Source organism: Centropristis striata, chromosome 19, assembly GCF_030273125.1.
Source record: "Centropristis striata isolate RG_2023a ecotype Rhode Island chromosome 19, C.striata_1.0, whole genome shotgun sequence".
NCBI lineage: Eukaryota > Metazoa > Chordata > Actinopteri > Perciformes > Serranidae > Centropristis > Centropristis striata.
Genome location: NC_081535.1, coordinates 34,016,524 through 34,037,889, shown reverse-complemented (window position 1 = coordinate 34,037,889; position 21,366 = coordinate 34,016,524). Strand labels below are relative to the sequence as shown.

The window sequence follows — 21,366 nt, the reverse complement described above, 5'->3', positions numbered from 1 at the left end:
CATTTTCACTATAATTTAGTTAGTTTTGTAACTACAAAATACAGTTTCAGTTAGTTATCATTATCATGTAACCTTTAACCCTTAAAACAAAGTCTGAAATCTCAAAAAAGCCTTTAAAGAAGTGATCGCCGGCCGAAATGTCTTCACTTTGCAAAAATGTCCTCACTCTGTTGGTTAAAAACGTGTTCCGGTCCTCACTATGTAGGAAGTACAACAACACACACACACACACACACACACTATGGTCTGTCTGCAGGGTGTTTATATCAGCTGGGGTGACCAGCAGGGGGCGTACTCACCGTGCTCCAGCCTTTCCTGAGGTTTTCCTCAGACTGTCCTCCCTCATGAAGCTGCTCACTGCTCAGCAGTCACGTCCACATGCAGCTCTTCATAAATAACTTTTAGAAACCTTCCCACTCTGACATCTTTTTAATAAATCAGTGCAGCCAAACAACTTGAGAAAGTAGCTGCCAGCTTAAGTGGTAATGTCCCATAAAAGAGCACTAATACTTTCCCTTAACTTACTCTATTGTTTTGTTCCTGAGAAGAGGAAACGTATGACATCAACATGTAGTGAAATAATGCGTCCTGGTGAGGAGCCAGCTGCTTCCTTCCCTTTTGCCCACTCGGAGCTGCTGACCCGTGTGGAATATGCAGCTCGAAAGAGGATGTGATTTAATCACATTAGCGCTTGATCAGCCCTGGCTGAGTCATGCTGCTTGACTCCTGGCCTCTAAATGAATCACAGATCCACTAAGTCAGGGACAATTTGTATGTCACCATGATTCGATCAGCTGCTGAAACCCGAGCGGGTCAAACAACAGGTTCTGTCCACACCCTTCCCCAGGCAGTATCACTGTGTTGTTAATGTGGAAAGAAGAGATAGGTTGTAAGTGGTTTAACTAGTTAAAAAGTAAAAAATAAAGACCTTGTGTTGTTTTCTTAACCAAGTTTTACTACAGCGTATAGAGTCGTTTTATCGACTGATATTGGGTATCAAATATATCTATCGGGGTATCCAAGTGTTTATGATTTTATCGATTCTCCGTACAACATCAGGAGATCAGACCCTATCTGACCCAGCAATCCACTGTCGTGGCAATTTTAACAATTGCACTAAGTTAATGGGTGAGCTGGCCAAACACAAAGCACTCAATACTCTGTTCAGCGAGTTTTATTAGCACATTCGTGTTCCTTACACCGCACAATTCCAAATGGCTCTTTTACAGTACAACAAAGTCCCATACACCGCTCGACTTATGACTGTTGCACTTTTCAGCATTGGCTCTTCAACAAGACTCAATGCGGCCTTATCTTCCTGACCTACACATCACATTAGGACAGACCCCACTGGTCAACACGTTCCCCTCAGTCATGGTGTTAGAAGAGTTGAGTTCAAAGAGTGAGTTCCCAGAAGGCTTTGTGTCTTGAATATCAAGTAGGTCGCCGCCTACTTCATGTCCCACCATGCAGGAAACACCAAATTTCAAATTTGTGTTATCCCCTTTAGACTACTGCAACTCTCTTCTGGCGGGTCTTCATGCTGCACCACCAAGCCTCTGCAGATGATCCAGAACGTGGCTGCAGGTCTGGTCCAGTACGTCCTGATGTGGTTTAGTACCAGTAGGTCCTGACGTGGTTTAGTACCAGTAGGTCCTGACGTGGTTTAGTACCAGTAGGTCCTGACGTGGTTTAGTACCAGCAGGTCCTGACGTGGTTTAGTACCAGTAGGTCCCGATGTGGTTTAGTACCAGTAGGTCCCGATGTGGTTTAGTACCAGTAGGTCCTGAAGTGGTTTAGTACCAGCAGGTCCTGATGTGGTTTAGTACCAGTAGGTCCTGACGTGGTTTAGTACCAGTAGGTCCCGACGTGGTTTAGTACCAATAGGTCCTGACGTGGTTTAGTACCAGTAGGTCCTGATGTGGTTTAGTACCAGTAGGTCCTGACGTGGTTTAGTACCAGTAGGTCCTGATGTGGTTTAGTACCAGTACATCCTGATGTGGTTTAGTACCAGTAGGTCCTGACGTGGTTTAGTACCAGTAGGTCCTGACGTGGTTTAGTACCAGTAGGTCCTGATGTGGTTTAGTACCAGTAGGTCCTGATGTGGTTTAGTACCAGTAGGTCCTGACGTGGTTTAGTACCAGTAGGTCCTGATGTGGTTTAGTACCAGTTGGTCGTGATGTGGTTTAGTACCAGTAGGTCCCGATGTGGTTTAGTACCAGTAGGTCCCGATGTGGTTTAGTACCAGTAGGTCCTGATGTGGTTTAATACCAGTAGGTCCTGACGTGGTTTAGTACCAGTAGGTCCCGATGTGGTTTAGTACCAGTAGGTCCTGACGTGGTTTAGTACCAGTAGGTCCTGATGTGGTTTAGTACCGGTAGGTCTTGACGTGGTTTAGTACCAGTAGGTCCCATTGTGGTTTAGTACCAGTAGGTCCCAATGTGGTTTAGTACCAGTAGGTCCCGATGTGGTTTAGTACCAGTAGGTCCCAATGTGGTTTAGTACCAGTAGGTCCCGATGTGGTTTAGTACCAGTAGGTCCCGACGTGGTTTAGTACCAGTAGGTCCTGATGTGGTTTAGTACCAGTAGGTCCTGATATTTAAATTGTCAGCAATTGACTGACACTGACAATACAGTTCAGATGTTTATTAAGCTATTTATTTTATTTGTATTTATTCTTAATTTAAGTGGTCAGTTATTTTATTTTATTTTTTCTTAAATGGTCAGGAAGTAGTCAGGAAGTGACTTTTATTTTATTTTATTATTTCTCTATTATCTAAATGATCAAACCAACAATATTTCCAGAAACCATTATAAAAGTTGTTGTGTACATTTCTTATCACATATAGTTTGGATAAGTGAGCTTATAATATTATATATCAGCTTCCTGTTTCCTGTTTCCTTCTAATGGAAGAGACGAGTTGGATTGTGCAGCTAAAAGAAGTCTTGTGGTTTCTTCAGATCCAGATCTCATGATTTCACGGAACTGCATCAGACTCACAAAACCCATGACAGGGCTAAAACCTCTCCTCTCCAAGGAGTGTGTCTGAGAGAAGTGTGTGTGTGTGTGTGTGTGTGTGTGTGCTTGTGTATTTAAGTGTTAAATCTCACAAGGATTATCACATGACTCATGGCTCACATGAGTACAGGACTGGGACAGGATTATGTCAAGGGAGGAAAGAGACGGAGAGAAGGGACAATGTTCATTAATGAATGTGTTATGTCACTTATTATGATGTTAAATAGCTCCTGTATTATAAAAAAAATAAAATATTTTATTATAAAGCATGACACGCCCACTTTACAACATTTTAAACTTCCCAAAAATGCCAAACTCTAATAAATGTACTTACTTTTATCATACAATGCTTGATAAATGGCTTGCATGTTTTTTATATACAGTGTACAAAGCAAATAGGCAGAGATCAGTAGCATACTGAATACTATAAATAAATATAAATATTGGGTGTATGCATATGCATCTGTGTGCATTATGTCAATATCGAAAAGTATCAATGCATGTATCAAATTACAGCCAGTGTGGTAAGAAGTATTTAGATCCCTTTCTTAAGTAAAAGTACTAATACCTCACAGTGAAATTACTCCACTACAAGTTAAAGTCCTGCATTCAAAACTTACTGAAGTAAAAGTAAAGTAAAATGACGTATTATGCAGAATGGACCCACTCAGATTGTTTTATATAATCTAAATATATTATTGGATCATTGTTATTGATGCATTTATTTAGGTAGGGCGAATTTAACTACTTTAATATACTGTTATGAGGTTTAGTTTTAAGAAAAGGTTTATTAACTTTAGATGTTTTTTATGTTAAATCACAACCTGAAAAAGTAACTAAAGCTGGCAGCCAAATGTAGTGAAGCAGCATAAAGTTACATAAAACAGAAATACTCAAGTAAAGTACTTATAACTCAAAATTGTACTTAAGCACAGTAAATGTACCACTGAATACAGCTAGTGACTCCTTATTTACAGCACAACTGATGAAAGATTTTAAATGGTCAGGAAGTGACTGATATGTTTATTTAGCTATTTATTTTATTTTTAATGTATGTTTTATATAAATGGTCAGCAATTGACTGACATTCAACATACAATGCTGATATTTTTTAGATTTTTATTTTATTTTTTCCCCCCTAAATGGTCAGGAAGCGACTGATATGTTTATTTAGCTATTTATTTTATTTTATTTTTTTTATCTCTTTATAACAACTGATGCAAGATTTGAAGTTAAGGCTGTTTGACGCCAATACTATGAAAATAACGTGATTATCAATCAACACAAATGACACTCACTCATTTGATTTAAAGATAAATGATTAATATTTGTTAAATGCTCTTATTAACAAGGAGACAATAAAATAAAAAGGGCCACTTTGGACATCAAATGGGCAAGTTAGATAACTTACTGTGCTTATTTTTTTGATATTTTTATTTAAATTTGTTTCAATAGAAACCCAAAGTAATGTTAAACTGAAGAATAATGTCACTCCCCCACACCATAAACTGTGATAAACCCAAAAACAAATAAAAAAGAAAAATGTTGTAGAAAACCAACACAACATTGCACATTATGAAGTTATTATGTTGTTATGTAAGTTATGATGTCTGAAAGCTCATTTAACTGCTGTTTTGAAATTCTAGTTCACACACAAATATACTTTTTTAACATGTTCATTTTTGTTTTTAATTGTTTTTGTTATTGTCATTATAACTTGTTGATGTTATACATTTGTTTTTTCTATTATCAGTTTATTACTTTCTGATGAAATTTTAGGTGGAGGCTTTAAATAAGCCCATCTGGGTTTTCTGCCTCTCCCTGCACTTTACATTATATGTTATCTTTGTCATTTTATGTAATTCTAACTGTGCAAATAAAATAAAACCTAAAAACCTAAACCTTCTTAAAGCAAATGTGTAATGTATTCTGGTTTATGAACGTGGGTAGATGAAAGATTGTTGTAGCAACAAAGACATGAACATGGATCTATAAATAGATTTGTCAGTGGATAATATCTTTGCCTTTGTCTTGCAAATGAAACCTTCTCTGACCTCACATATATCTGCTAATGTTCCAGTGGACAGGCCTCATAAATGTCTCCACTAAGTGCTGATCCTGACTTTAGTGTTTGCTGGTTGGTAAAGTGGCTCTAGAGAGGCTCTCCTGGGGCTCCTGGGGCTCTGGAGGCCCTCATTATAAAGAGGAGGTGCTTCATTTCATAACAATTTAATTCACTTTAATCCATAGTGTAAAGCAAACAGATGATCTCTGAATCAGTTACAGCCATGTTATGATGTCTCGGGAGGAAAAGGTGCACATTTTAACAGCGTTGAAGATGTATTTTACCAAGCAGTTTATTCATTAGTAGTTCATTCATTCATTCATTCACCTTTATGGCAACACTTTACAATAACCATCATTTATAGATGGTAAATAAACCATTCATAAATGGTAAACAGATAGTTTATTAAAGTTTAATCATCATTTATACACCGTATGTAGGCCATTTAGAATGGTAAATACATAATTTATTAATGTTTAATTATCATTTATAAATGGCAAATAGATGGTTTATTAATGTTATTGATAGTTACTTTCCCATTAACAAACAATTCAATTATAATTAATAGTTTATTAATAGTTTTGCTCTCATTTTAACATATGTTAATAATTTTGAAATGATTCATATACCTTTAAGAAATTGGTTTAAAACATTTAAAGATTAAATATGTATAGCACTTTGTAAATGGTTAATAATTGGTTTATAAACATTTATAAACATCACTTAGATGGTTATTGTAAAGTGTTACCACCTTTATTTAACCAGGCAGGGCATTAAGAACAAATTCTTATTTACAATGGCGGCCTGACAAGCGACAAGGGCCACTTAAAAAACACAGGCAATCTTGTAATGATTATCTAATTTACTGATATAGGCCATATAGAGGCATCAGTATTACATTGGGGCTGTTTTATAACCAGTTAAAAAGCTGCTGTAAGTAAACAGACAGTCCTTTCCATCGCTTTAAGTTATTGTTTGTTTTGGAAGGGAAAGCATTGTAAATGCATCTAAATCGAGTTCAGGGATTCCCTTTTCAGTGCATCAAAACTAAATCAAGTTAAGAGTCATCACATTGTTGTGTGTGTGTGTGTGTTTGTGTGTGTGTCCTAACTTTTCCCAGAAGTGCAATGTATAAGTGTTTATAATGTACGCTGAGTTACCAATAAAATGAAAGCTACTTTCCAATTAAGCAATACAATTCAACTTTGTGGTGGTTGTTAAGGCTGTAGTTTTGGTTGTGTTGTTGTAGACTGAATTATATTAATTTGTGAGTTGTTGTTTTTTATTTAAATAAGGCAGATAATATGAACTGGACGTCAGCATCCCCACAAAGTGGAGCCTCTTAACCATTTGAATCAACATACAGAGAACTGAAGATGTAGTCTTAACTAAATAACAATAGCAACTAAATATTTAAGGACATTTTAAGGTGGTATACAGTTCACATAATATCATATTCTATTACAATGTAAAGGTGTTTACTTTTCTAATTTACTGATGTAGGCCATATAGAGGCATTAATATTACATTGGGGCTGTTTTATAACCAGTTAAAAAGCTGCTGTAAGTAAACCAACAGTCCTTTCCATCACTTTAAGTTATTGTTTGTTTTGGAAGGGAAAGCATTGTAAATGCATCTAAATCGAGTTCAGGGATTCCCTTTTCAGTGCATCAAAACTAAATCAAGTTAAGAGTCATCACATTGTTGTGTGTGTGTGTGTGTGTGTGTGTGTGTGTCCTGACTTTTTTTAATCCACAGTGTAAAGCAAACAGATGATCTCTGAATCAGTTACAGCGTTGTTATGATGTCTCGGGAGGAAAAGGTGCACATTTTAACAGCGTTGAAGATGTATTTTACCAAGCGGTTTATTTATTAGTAGTCCTTTCCATCACTTTAAGTTATTGTTTGTTTTGGAAGGGAAAGCATAAAAATAGGTTGATGCATCTAAATCGAGTTCAGGGATTCCCTTTTCAGTGCATCAAAACTAAATCAAGTCAAGAGTCATCACATTGTGTGTGTTTTCCTGTGAGTGTGTGTTTTCCTGTGCTCCTCTTGTCTATTTTCAGCGCTATAAACAGGGGGGGCGGGGCCTGTTTTCCATTTTAGGAGTGGATTTGGTGACGTCACTGGAGCCAGCGCCCCTGCCCCTGCGCACCACACACAAGTCGAAGCACGCGCTCAGCTCCGCCGAGAAGAAGAAGCAGAAGCAGCTCGAGCCGTCAGTTGAAACATGGCGCTGAGCCGGAGAGCTGTCACCACCAGTCTACAGAGGGGCACAACAACCACCGCCGCGGCCGCTCCTTCTCTCTAAAAGCCCGCGAAGGATTCCCCCGGTGACCGCTGAAGCTGTCCGGAGCACATTTATCCGCATTCCATCCTTTTTTCTGGCACTTCTGCACTACTACGTCGAAGCTAACGTAACATCCAGTAACGTGACGTAACTAACGGCTGACGGTTACCTGGACAGAACGCCGGAACGCTCCACAATCGTCGTTCTCCAGCACGCATGCGCACAGACACACGCACAAATACAGACTATACGGCTGGGGCCGTAACACAGACCCAGAACCTACCTGTCAAGCTTAAACTCACCTGAGTGGAGCGTCTTATGCACACTTTGTGTTGTTTTTATACTAAAGCGTTAAGCTAAATAGCGTTGAGGAAAATGTCAGACAACCAGAGCTGGAACTCGTCCGGTTCGGAGGAGGATGTGGAGCCCAGAGATGAGTCCGGACACCTGGTGGGGGTCGTCGACTTGAGTGGAGTCCTCAGTAAGGTAGGTTTATTCACCTTTTGGCTAAACTGGATTTCCTCGATCTATGTCACTGCCAAGTGGTGTAATTTTTTGTCAAAATCTGTTGTTTTTTTGCCTAAATCATCTCCTCATTGCCACCTATGGTAAAATCTCCTCCATCAGTTGATCAGATCATGATTTTACCCCTTTTAAGATCATCACTTCTTTCACAATTTGCCACATTCATAGGCATCAGATAAGAACCCAGCAAAGAAGAGCTAGAGGGAGATTGTTTAGTTATCAGTTTAGTTTATCAGTGTTTTATTGTTGACACTAATATTGGTAACACTTTATTTTGAAGGGGTCTACATAAGAGTGACATGAGCGTGTCATAAACATGACATGGGATGTGTCATGAACATTAATGACACTTTGCAGTAACATTAATGCTCATGATACTTGTCATGTCATGTTTCTGACAGGCTTGTGTGACTCTTATGTAGACACCTTCATAAAGTGTTACCATATCTTGCTTAAGTCACAAAGGCATGTTCAAAACATTGCCTAAGTCATTTATTTCATAATTTAAGTTACATAATTTACACACAGTGTTATTACTATGCCAAAAGCCATCCTTTTTGTTTTTTTTTATATTTTATTTTCCGTTTTATACATGTAATGTGTACAAATATAAACATATAAACATATAATATACCAACAGTATAGAGACATAACAAAGCCCCCCAATCTAACAAAAAAAAAAAAAAAATAGCCGTCCTTTGTTACATCATTTTTGAGTGAAATGATCAATAAATGTCATATGTTACACTTTTGGTGAAGTTGTTTCCTGCAAAACTTGAAAAAATGAGTTAGGCGATTATTTTAACAGGGTGAAATAAGGTAATCTGGGAACGGTTTATTAACAAATGGCATGTCTATTTTGAGGGCAGGGTTATTCAGAGTTCTTTGCCATCCGTCAACATATCCACCTTAGTGCTCAGCAATATAGGCTGGTAGACCGGTAATCCCCACTGGAGCAAAAAGGAAAGCCCCCCCATTGAAACTGAACAGCGGGGTATGTTATGCAGCAGCTAGCTACATTAGCTCATATACCCCTCCAGGATAAATTCATTTACTAGAGAAATGAGTGGAGGTAAAAGTTTATAGCTCATTCCAGGTTTATGCATGTCATTGTATACCTATATATTATAAACCTATGCTAGTATAAGGTTAACACATTGTTTGGCAATGTTTGCACAGTGCTGTTACTGGTATAAATAATTTAGGCAGCTGTTTCCCTATCAAAAAGAGTAAAAAGCCTTCTTGCTGATGAATGAAAGGGGTGATTTCAAAGGTTACAGCAGGCATGCTGCATATCCCTGAGCCATTTCTACTGTATTAACAATGTGGATACAGCAAATGGTGTTAGTGGTTTGGGAAAATGTCCAGTGATACTGTAAATATTGCTTTGACGACAGTATGCGAGGTGCAGGAAAACCTTTTGCAGGGATGCTGATTCAAGTAAAATACGCTTGTTAACTGAGTGCACTGTGTAAGCAACAACAACACTGTACACTGTTGACCTGTTCTGTTTTTCTTTGGTAAACAGACAGTTAAGTCTCCTGCTAGACAGTCTTGGTAACCTATTTGGCCATATGCTTCTGCTCACTTGTACAAGCCTTTGTTTTGGCGAAATTGACCACAGTTAAGCTGCTCCCAAGCTAATGTGGTATTAATGTCGCTGTACACTGGTTGTCTCTAAACAGATTGCTTGCTGACCCGCTAACCAAGCATATTGTGAGATTAAGCAGATCTGCATCCAGAAAAGCTCACCTCTTCAATCATACTAAACCCTATACACGTCATAAATCTTGTGAGGATTAATGAGTCCATAAAATCCCACGTGTGTCCTAACTTTTTCCAGAAGTGCAATGTATAAGTGTTTATAATGTACGCTGAGTTACCAATAAAATGAAAGCTACTTTCCAATTAGGCAATACAATTCAACCTTGTGGTGGTTGTTAAGGCTGTAGTTTTGGTTTTGTTGTTGTAGACTGAATTATATTAATTTGTGAGTTGTTGTTTTTTATTTAAATAAGGCAGATAAGATGTAGTCTTAACTAAATAACAATAGCAACTAAATATTTAAGGACATTTTAAGGTGGTATATAGTTCACATAATATCATATTCTATTACAATGTAATGGTGTTTACTTTCCTTGCCCCTTAGCATACAAAGATACTGATTAAATTGCTTTATTTTTCAGTGGACAAATTACATCCATGGCTGGCAGGACCGTTGGGTGGTCCTGAAGAACAACACACTGAGCTACTACAAGTCCCAGGATGAGACGGAGTATGGATGTCGTGGTTCCCTCTGCCTTAGCAAAGCTGTTATTACCGTGAGTACTATTAAGTTTCTTCTACAAAAAGAAGGACTACAAAACGGCACCCTTTATCTTAACTGTGTGTCTTTTTAACTGTAAGCATTAGACCATATTTGACAGAAGTTCTGCCTTCTCTGATTGCAGCCTTTTTTTTGTGAAATATTGGCCTTTTTGAAAAAGTCTTACAAAAATGAACGCATTGTTTGTGTAAGAGGGCCACGTTTGCTCAAAACGAGAGGAACTATTGCTCTCACCATTACAGTCAAACTCACTGTGGCACACATCCAAGCCCTGAAAGGTCACTACATGGATGTTTATTTAAATTGCAAATGTAGTCTCAGACTCCCTGTGTGTGTCACTTCACCTGCAGCTTCAGCTTCAGACTATGTGTTGTTCTAGTTCAACCTTACATTCACAGAAAGCCAAACAACCAAGTGGTTTGGTGTTCAGTCATTTTGGTTGCATGCTCTGTGAAAACCACAGAATATATATTTCCACCACAGCAAATGGTCCACATTGATGCTTATAAATGGAGTGACTGAGAAATGAGCCATAGTAAAAGGGTTGAATTTCTGTTGAGTTTTGACCTCCTTACATTGGTTGACTAGCTGTAATAGGGAGGGGCTAATCAGTGTAGTGTGACTCAATTATTCTGCTGTTTAGAGTAGACATAGCTTTGTAAACATTTTGATAATCAGTTCAGTGATTTTGTGGGAATATGATTAAACTATTACAAATCAGCTAAAGAATAACTGTTGCCATTAGCTGATGAACTGTTTAATCTATCTTGATTTCAGTGCCTACAACATATTTATTTATATTTATTCATCTGCCTAAATGAACCATGGGCAGGTTTTGTTGTTGGTAATGAGGTGATCAACAGGTAGATGAAGGCTGGTAGAAGAACTGTGCAAACATCTTGGTCTGTTTTCTGCCAAAAGATTGGTTCCTGCACACACTGTATAAAACTCACAGGGTTTAACCTTTGGCCACACTTTCCCCCCACTTTGCATGCTTTGTTCAAATCTCAAGCAGTCACAACATGTGTTGCAATGGAAAAAAAAAGAACAAAAATTATCTGCTTCACATAGAAAAAAAGTTTTAGTTGTGTGTTGCTGGTGCATTTGGCTTGGCTTGCATGTGGAAAAACTTTGAGCAGGAGCTAAAACATGTTTCTTCTTCTCACGATGTCTCTAGTTCTTGCAGTGCTGTTTGAACTTTGTCAAAAATAATGTGGCTTCAATTTAAGCTGACCAAAGTTTGTCATTTTATTAACATGAAGCCATGATTTCTTTTAACACTGTAATATACGGTGCAAATGAATATGAAGGGATAAGTTGATCGCATGAGAAGCACATAAGGAGAAAACGTGAAAGGCAAAGGCATTTCTCTTTCTGCTTACCATGCTACTACTCACCTCCCTCTCCCTCCCTCCCATTTGGAAGTTTCTATGATATATTCGATATGATGCAGATGTTAGGCATCCACCATATGTTTCTATTGAATTCATGAAGGAAAGACTATGGCTCTTTCCTGGATCCATATGCAGGCCTAAGGCTTGACTCCCTGTTGACAGTTCCAAACGGATGAGGGACTTTGCCCTGAAGTTTCTCAAACTTGTTCTTCAACTAAAGGAGATAAGTTAATGTATTTTTACAAAAAAAACCCTCCTGATTATGTGTCAAGCTCTGCTTGAAGGCAATAAGCATGTCAGATGACCGCTTTAGTTTCAAAACAACATGCTGTGTGGTAATGCTTTACTGAAAACTCATGAGATTAATATTGCTGCGTCACTGCATACGTAGACCACGAACTTGTAGCTTTTTTTTTTTGTGAGCAACTTTTTTATTGCTTTTAAAGACAGAACAAGTACAGCAGTCTGATAAAATTAAAAGGTACATTACAATCAAATTGAAAATAATAGTAATAATAATAATAATGAAATAAATAGAAAGAAAAAGAGGAAAAATGTAAATTAAAAATAAAAAGGGACCAGGCAACGACCCCCCACCCCCCCAACTTGGATCTCTATAAAACTCTTACAGGTCATGAGAGACCATGTTCAAGTAATGCAAATAAAAATATTGATTACAGTAATTCCTTGATCTTATCTGCCATTGTTTGCCATGCTAGAATAGTATCAGCTGCAGCACCGTGCATTCTTGCCACTGAAAGCTCCATATTTATTATGTCAATGCATGTGTTAATCCAATGGGGTTTGGTAACTGTATGTGGAGGTTTCCAGCGTAAAGCCAGCATCTTTTTGGCAGCAGTGATGCCCGTTAGGAGAATACGTCTGGAACTTGTAGCTTTGATAGCAGAAGTTTACAGTATATTGAAGCAGATACTCTCATGCCTATCAGCCTTTTAGTAATATCCTGTCTCAGAGATCCTAAAGTGCCTGCCACACTATGCTAAGCACAGAGAGAATAAATCCTAATGTGTCGACGGTGTTTAATGCTGGATGTTCACACCATCTCACCTTTCATCGTGTTTCAGTGGGAACCCAAGTCAGTCATTGACCAACTCTCTGTCTGCGTCTCTCTCCAAACAGTAACAAGGGAACTGAATAAGTCACTGTTCCCAGGAAGCAAAAAGCAGGCTTTGCTATTAACCGTATTTGTTCAGCTTCATCCATTCCCAGCTTATGTAAATATTAACCTCGACACGCTGTCATTTCTCATTCCAGTGGAAATATGCCTCAAAAGTCTGGGGTGTAAATAACAGAAAGTTATAGCTGCACCAACAGTTATTGCCTTTTTTTAAGAGAAATATTTTTTTGTATTTCTATACAGTATTTCCTTCTTTGATTTCTCCCCGTTAGGGCTCTGACATTAACTATAAGATGCAGCTGCACTATGATACAGTATGTTCTCAGACATTAGACATTATAATGTCTCTAGGTGTGTTCATTTTTTATTTGTCAGGAGTATGAAATACTTCTACCTTCACATCTATTGTGACAACATTTGAGTGTGGCTAACCACCATCCCAAGGTTTGGCAGCTGTTGATACCATGGGATGGAAAATATAATAATAAATAACAAAGAATAAACTAGCCCTGCCACAGAAGGCTACCCTGTCATCATACTGTATGCAGTAGCCCTGTTACCAGTGATTTATTTTCAATAACAATCAAGCTTCAGACTATTTTTTCAGTAGTATTTTTTCATATAAAAGGTCAGAAAATAGTGAAAAGTGCCCTCTTCTTGGGCCCACTGTGCAGTTTCCAAATATCTTGTTGGGTCTGATCAATAGTCCAAAACCCAAAGATATTCAATTTACTATAATATATGACAAAAAGAAATTACATTTTCACATTTGAGAAACTACTACCAGCAGATGTTTGCCATTTTTATGTAAAGGCCAAAATGTTATCAAAAATAATTTTCTAATTTCTATTGTGCATTCTGTGTGTATGTGTATTTAGTTCAGAGGAAAGACTGTGGTTTAAGTTGCACTATGAGTCATTCACAAATTTCAGATAGAGCACTTAGGTTGAGAAACTTGGGCAGCGCGAAATGTGTGGTTTCTTCATTGCAAAAACAAGAACAGGTGCACAGAAGCGTTTGTCAAAAGAACAAATTGAGACAGTTTAATAACCCAAAACTCCTGCAGCTCGTTGCTGGTGGGCAATTTTTCTCTCCTGTGTTGTGTTTCTTTATGCTTGATTCAGTGGCTGTTTTCTGTCATTGCCAGCGTACCATAAAAGAGCACTGTTAGTGGATGTGACACACAATAAATTAGCCACAAACAGTTTACAATAAAGTGCAGTTAAATTGATCTACTCTATAAACTTCTGTCTCAAATTTCAACAGACGGGAAACACAGTCTGTTTGACACAGTCTCAACTAAAAGGGATTGTTCATTGCAGAGCTGCTGGATTGGATTGCATTATACACTGTTGGTTCCATTGTGTCCACCACCTGTCGACACAATAGTATGGGTGGGTCATAAGCACCCTCTTTGTGTTCATAACCACCTTCATTACTGGGGAACCTGATGATGCTTACTGAATTGGATGCCATTCAGTGTTGCAACCAACATTTGTTGAGTTAAGATGTGCACAGAGAAAAAATGTTATGGACACATAGCATAAACATTAAGTTTTACAAATGTAATAATAATTAACAGTTAATTCCCAATTAAATAAACCCAAGTTGTCCAGTAAGTGATCCTTATCATTGGCTGGAGCATACTAGAATGTTAACTAGCTCACTTTAAAATTCAGTTGTAGCATCGGCTACTCTTAACCATTTATCTCCCTATGTTCTGTATTTTCAGTGGCAAAGAAAGAAAACCATTAAACTCTGTGTTGACAGTTGACATGTACACTACTGGTGAAAAAGTTTTAGAACACACCAACTTTTCCAGAATTTAATAGAAAATTATGCAGTTTAATGTCTCAGTGTACTCTGAAATTAATGCACATTTGCAACATTTAAAATTCTTTATTGAGCATGATGTTGCACTAAAGGACTAAAAAAAGACACAAAATGACAAAAAAAGACACCAAAAGACACAAAATGACTAAAAAAGACACAAAATGACCAAAAAAAGACACAAAATGACTTACAAAGACATGAAAAGAATTCAAAAATGGACAAAATAGCCCAAGACTCCATAGAGTTAAGTTGTTAACCCATTTCTTGTTCCCTGAAAAAGGCCTACTTGTATAATTCTGAAATGTACATTATTTTCCAGTTTTGGTTAAGCTTACCTTTTTTTATTTACCTCTGGCAGTTCACCACTTACCTTTGTACCCTTTCAAGCTGTTCATTTGACTTGAACTGCTTGAATTTCAATAAAAAACTGGAAAAATTGGGGTGTTCTAAAACTTTTGACAGGTAGTGTATGTATATTATATTGTCATGATACTCCTAGTTGTGGGTGCGTGTGGTTGTTAGTTTGTCAGTTGAAATGTGTCTCCACTACACTGCACCTTCAAAGGCTGCTAACCACCATTGCCATTTTTAGATCTCTGGTCAGTTAATAAGAGCACACTGGCCTACTTGTGATTCTTTCTCTCACTGGAATTGGTGAGTCGTGCAGACTTTGTGCCAGATTGTTTTTAGTTCTTCAGAGCAGTGGTACTGGAGCAAATGGTTTGGCTTTGCCCTCGTTAGAAGCCACAGTGAACCAGTTGAGGTGGTTAAAGAGAGAGTGAAAGAAAGATTTCAGGTCAAGTTGCGGTTGAATAGAACATTGGGAATGACGTCAGGTTTGTGGTGGAAATTGCAGAAGTGTCTTCAGTCAGGAAATGAGACTCTTCCTCACAGCATCACGGCATGTGACTTCCCCTATATTGGGGGGTCATGGGGAGGGTCAAGAACCACATGGCACCGTGTGTGTGTGTGTGTGTGTGTGTGTGTGTGTGTGTGTGTGTGTGTGTGTGTGTGTGTGTTCTCACCTTGTTTATTTAACCTTTCCTTTCCTTGTCGCTCACTTGGACCACTTGGTGAGTCAGTGTTTCCTGAACTAGGGCCACTAGGATCCTGTTTTGGTCTCCACGTTCACAGAAAGCTGTTCCTGAGTAGTAAAAATAAAGGAACAAGACACTATATTTGTCTGAATCTCCTCTGCAGAGAGTATAATTATAATTATGATGTTAAAATTTGCACAAAATGAGTAATGAAATCCAGTTTGAGCTCCTGTAGCTTGCTAAGGTTTTTTCAATGTTTGCATTAGTTTCAACCTTGGTATTAAAAATGACTTCTTGAAATGAGCTTAAATGAAATGAGCTTTTTTAAAAGGGGAGCTCCCATTCATTCAGTTCTGGACACTGTGACTGCAAACACGTACACGTACAGGGAGAGGAAAGAAGGGCCGTCTTTTTGAAGCCGAGAAGGAAGTTTGTCTCTGACGGAATGAAGCTGTTTTTTCTCATCATTTAGATTTTGTCATTCATATTACTTGCTGTACAACAACAACTTCTGTTCTCCCCATGTTGTGCTTCCTTCAATTATACAGTTGAGAACTATCCCAAGGAAGCAAGAATGATGAGAACAATATGAGTCCCTAGAATCAAAGACTTTGACACTGATAAGCTGTTGCTGGGCCCCACAGAAAGGGAGGTATTTGATAGACATTAGGCTACTCTCTACCAAAAATAAGCCAGGATGATTACACAATCGCTTTAATTAACAAAAGAGGAATTGCTCGGCTGTGTGTCTACGCTGGTATCTTGGTGACTCAGGACTTTAGGGTTAGGGTGTAATTTGCAGTGGTTAATTGTGTACAGTAGTTATTTTTTTACACATACATTGTGGTCCTCAGATATCACACTGATACCACGGTGTACTTAAACAGTTTGGCGGACAGTTCTGCTTATTTTCAGAGTCTACATCTTGTACCAGATAGTTTAAATTATTAAGTGACATTGTGGTGCAAAGCTTTATAGCACAATAAAAAACTACTGCCTCTTGATTAATTTATTTTTATCCTTTTAACCCACCGAAATACTGTAAATATTGATTTGTCCTGGAATTCAAAGTGTTTCACTGCAATGCATCTAAAATAAAAATAGAAGGTATTCCTGCAACAGAAATCCCTTCCACTTGATCCCAATATATTTCACTAGAAGTTCATTCAACTTACACACAAATGCACAAGTAGACACACAAACCAAACACTCAATACATTTTTTTATACTTTAAATACTTGCCTTTCACATTGGGTCCAGACTGAGATCATTTTTTAAAGTGCAAGGCAGCTACGATGACCTTCCTGTGATAGTTTCTTGTTTACTGTAGCCCTGGATCCGTGCAACCTTCTCCGATAAAGTTCAGGCTTTCATTCCTCAACCTGTCTCTCCACTCAGTATACTCATGACCCCATAGTCCAGAGGTGATCTAGAGGAATACATTTTCTTACTTTCCTAGCAACCAAATGACACTCAAATCCATACAAACAACCCAACACTTGCAAATTGTGTGCAGCAACACTCCAGCATTCTCTGGATTTAGTGTAGTAGTCATTAATGGAGTGTGGGGATATTTTTTCTCAAATGTGTGGCCTGTTTTTTAACTTTTTATTCTACCCATTTTTACAATTGTATCGGAAGAAATCCTCAGAAAAAAATCTGTGAAGAATGTGTGTAAAAACAATCCCAGCAACAAATGTTGGAGGAACTGTGGCATGGTCGGCCACCATACTCAGATATTTTGGGACCGCCCGAAAGTACAAACATTTTGGAAAAATGTCAAAGAAGAACTGGAAAAAATTTTGGCAGTAGAACTTCCAATGGACTCTTTGTTATTTTTATTAGATGTGTTTCCTGACCACCTGTTTACCACAGAACAATGTTATATATTACACATTTTGTTGATGATTGCAAGAAAAATTATTACTATAAATTGGATGAAGAAAGACCCCCCCATGATCACTCAGTGGTTACAGAAAGTAAAACATGTCTACATGATGGAATATATGACTGCCCAATTACAGCTAAAAGTCCCTGTTTTTATGAGAAGGTGGACCCCAGTTACAGACTATATTAGAAATAGAAAAAAAGGCTGTTGAAGTTGTTTGCTCATCTTTTGGTTTCATTATAACAAATTAAGTGTGAAGGATGCATCATGCTCGTTTCTTTCCTCACTTGTGCTTCCTCTTCTTGTGTGTCTCTTCCACTGGTGCTGGTCTCATGCACATGCAGCTGGTAACTTTGAAATGAGCATGTGGCTTGGCAAGCTCTCCGCATTCAGTCTAATATTGTGCATTATTGACACGGAGCATCTGGTCTTGGCTTCGGTGGCGTCCAGGTGTCGTGCAACACAGCCAAGTCGCACTCCTCCAATGAAAGCCCCTTAAAGACACCATAGTGGGCCATTTATTACTGCCAACTCACTGAAGTAATACAATCTTTGGTAATGACTTGGGCTTAGGCTCTCCCTGGGCACTTGCATGTTGTAGGTGATATTAGATTGCAAGCTTGCAGTTGTTAATGATCAAATGTGCCTCTTTTATTAGAGCTTGTCTCAGTGAAACATAACGGTTTTAATCTTGTATGGATTAAACATGGTTGGTAGATAGGATTAATCGATGAAGTGTAATTATATTTTTTAAACTCAAAATACCATATTGATTCGCAAACCCAAAGAATCGATAAATGCATTAATTAAACACTACAGATGTTAATTTCAATCACTAATTCTTCTCTCCGACTGAAAGGGTTTATCAGTGAAATGAGGCTGTTGTAGTTCTTGCAGACTCTAGTAAGTTCCTGCACTTGTGTGTTATAAATATACTAAAACGGTGATTAATTTACTGTACTGTGTCAAATGCAGGAATGCAGAAGTCTCTTCTCTGAAGCGGTTTCTCTTTTGCTGTAACTGCAGTCTGTGTTATTCGTGCTCATTCAGTCTTTTCCAGTTCATTCTCGAGCCAGCCAGACTCTCACACATATATCAGCCTGTTCTTTCACTGCAGTTAGACCTTGAGAGTGATTTAGCATTGGGACTGAGTGTAGAGGTGTCCTTTCACAAGGCCTAATGCATTTGGTACATACTACACAGGTAAATACCACTGCTGTCACCACCATTACCTCCACTATCACCCTCCCCCAGCACACACACACACACACATACAGTCCCTGGTTGCTGGCTATGCTAGCCCAGCAGTTTCACAGCGCTGACGATACACTGGAGGGCTATTAGGAATATGCTCCATCCTGCAAGTTGCCTTAAAAGGCCAGTTATCTGCCACTTCTCCTCTTAAGGGACATCATTTGAAAATGGAGGCTGCCGTGCTTCTAGTACACAATTCTTTATCTTCTATCTCTGTGAGATCTAAAGATAGGCCTACATTAAAGAAAGCCTAATCCCATCATTGTGACTGTTGTAGATTGCCAGGTTTCTAGCTGTTAAAGCCATTGCAGGAACAGATTGTTGCCCACCATGTAGCATGCAGGAGAGAGGGCAGCAGGTTGCTATTTCCATGTCATTTTAATAGCTATTTACATAGGTCACCACCTCTCACATTATGCCTCTCTCTGTTCTTTCTGAGCAGGAAAGAGATTTGTTTTTTCTCTTGCTATGAATAGAACATGAGAGCAAGCTAAGAAATGTATAAAGCATTATTTCAAATATCAACTGGCCTGGTTTTATTTCTCAGAATCCTCCAGTATCTTTTTTTTGTAATTATCTTTTTATTAGGAAATTTCACAACAATTGACAAATACAAATGGATTTACAGCTGTTAGTATCAAAATTGTACAGAGCCAAAGGTTTTGTATCAATAGCTTCTTGTTCCAAATGTTCATTGTCCATTCCCTTTTTAATAATATGAATATGTAAAGAAAAAACAAAGACATACAATTTAACTATCTACATCCAGAGGGGTATGGAGGCAAAAAGTAAATACATAATATCAATAAATAAATATAAATGTCTGTAGCAGTTGGGCATCATTCAGTTGTATTCATATCGAATCCTCCAGTATCTAATGCGCTCTGCCTCAACATTGGGATATTTTGACTAACTAATCTAACTTTATTCCCCTTTTTTCATTTCAGCCTCATGAGTTTGATGAGTGCCGGCTGGATATAAGCGTAAACGACAGCGTGTGGTACCTCAGAGCACAAGACCCAGAACACAGACACCAGTGGATCGACTCCATCGAGCTGCACAGGGTAAGTCTTAACACAGCAAACTGCTGCTATCAGAAGAAACAAAATCTTTGATACATTTGCAAGAAATACGTTGGTAACACTTTACAATAACCATCATTTATAAATGGTAAACAGATAGTTTATTAATGTTTAATCATCATTTATAAACCGTATATAGGCCATTTAGATTGGTAAATAGAAAATGTATCAATGTTGAACTATAATTTATGTTTTTAATAGATGGTATATTAATGTAAATTGATAGTTACTTTACCATAAACAAACAATTACATTATAATTATTAGTTTATTAATAGTTTTGCACTCATTATAACATTTTTAACACCATATTGAGTATGTAAATTATTTCAAAATGATTCTTATACCTTTAAGAAATTGTTTTATGATTAAATATGTATAGAATTTTGTAAATGGTTAATAATTGGTTTATAAACCATCTATAAACACCACTTAGATGGTTATTGTAAAGTGTTACCAATACGTTTAATGTAAAACAAGGTTTGATCTTTGAATGTGTGTTTATTGTATGCATGTGTGTGTGTGTTTCTATCAGAGTATCAGAGAGGGGAGGAGAGAGAAAGGAGGAATCCAGGGAACAATAATCGTCCCTCCACCACTGGTGCGTTTGTTAACAAGTCTGCAGGACTTATTGATCGCTTCACTTTTCTTTAGCACAGTACTCCGTAGGAGTAAGTGCGTGTTTGTGTCAACCTGTGTTTATTTACTCCATAAAAGGTTTTTTTCACAGTCACTATTAGTGCACGGCCTGTGTAAAGGCTTTTAACAGAGCGCACATTAAGCTGAACGTTATCTTGACCTTGGACTAACAGTATCAGGGTTAGGATAATCGTTTGTCTTACACAGACGTCTAACACACAGAGAACACTGAAAGGGGTATGAGGCAAGGTTATTATAGTTAACGAAAACTAACGAAATAACGAAAACTAGAATTGAAAAAACATTTTCGTTAACTGAAATAAAAATAAAAACTAGAGTTTTTAAAAAAACGATAACTAACTGAAACTGTATTGTGAGGTTACAAAACTAACTACAACTAACTGAAATTATAGTGAAAATGTCCTTAGTTTTCGTTTTTGTCAACTTTTTTCATTCATAATTCAGTGTTTCTATTATAACATGTAACACATGGTAAATATGTTTACTGAGACTGGGATATCTACACTCGAAACAAAATTCAAAACACCCAGAACTGTAAGAGTTAATAACCTTATTGGGGCTGAGATGATAAACCAAAGGAAATAAACGCAAAATTTATTATGACCACTTTGAATCTGGCACCCAACACATAGCCCATTACAAAAAACTAAAACTAATAAAAACTAAACTAAAACTAGAAAACTCACTCTATAAACTAACTAAAACTAACTGAATTTGAAAACAAAAATTCACAACGAAATTAAAACTAAAACTAATGAAAAATACAAAACTGTTATAACCTTGGTATGAGGCTTGCTGAGAAATCTGTTTCACACAAATCACACACACACAGTTAACCCTGTTAATGATTTCTGGG

General features: G+C 37.6%; 1 protein-coding gene across 4 annotated transcripts in view; it reads left to right on the top strand.

Moving 5' to 3' along the window:
- The first annotated feature begins 7,234 nt into the window (after positions 1 to 7,234).
- Positions 7,235 to 21,366, top strand: part of LOC131992129 (ceramide transfer protein-like) — a 34,186-nt gene continuing 20,054 nt past the window's right edge. For 2 of the 4 annotated variants that reach the window (XM_059357580.1, XM_059357577.1), the window contains exons 1-4: positions 7,236 to 7,860; positions 10,086 to 10,220; positions 19,717 to 19,833; positions 20,386 to 20,451. In XM_059357580.1, the coding sequence (XP_059213563.1) occupies positions 7,750 to 7,860; positions 10,086 to 10,220; positions 19,717 to 19,833; positions 20,386 to 20,451 (429 nt within the window). In that variant the 5' untranslated portion in view covers positions 7,236 to 7,749. Of the gene's footprint in view, positions 7,861 to 10,085; positions 10,221 to 19,716; positions 19,834 to 20,385; positions 20,452 to 21,366 lie in introns of all 4 variants that reach the window. The other 2 variants (XM_059357581.1, XM_059357579.1) reach the window with 1 other exon arrangement.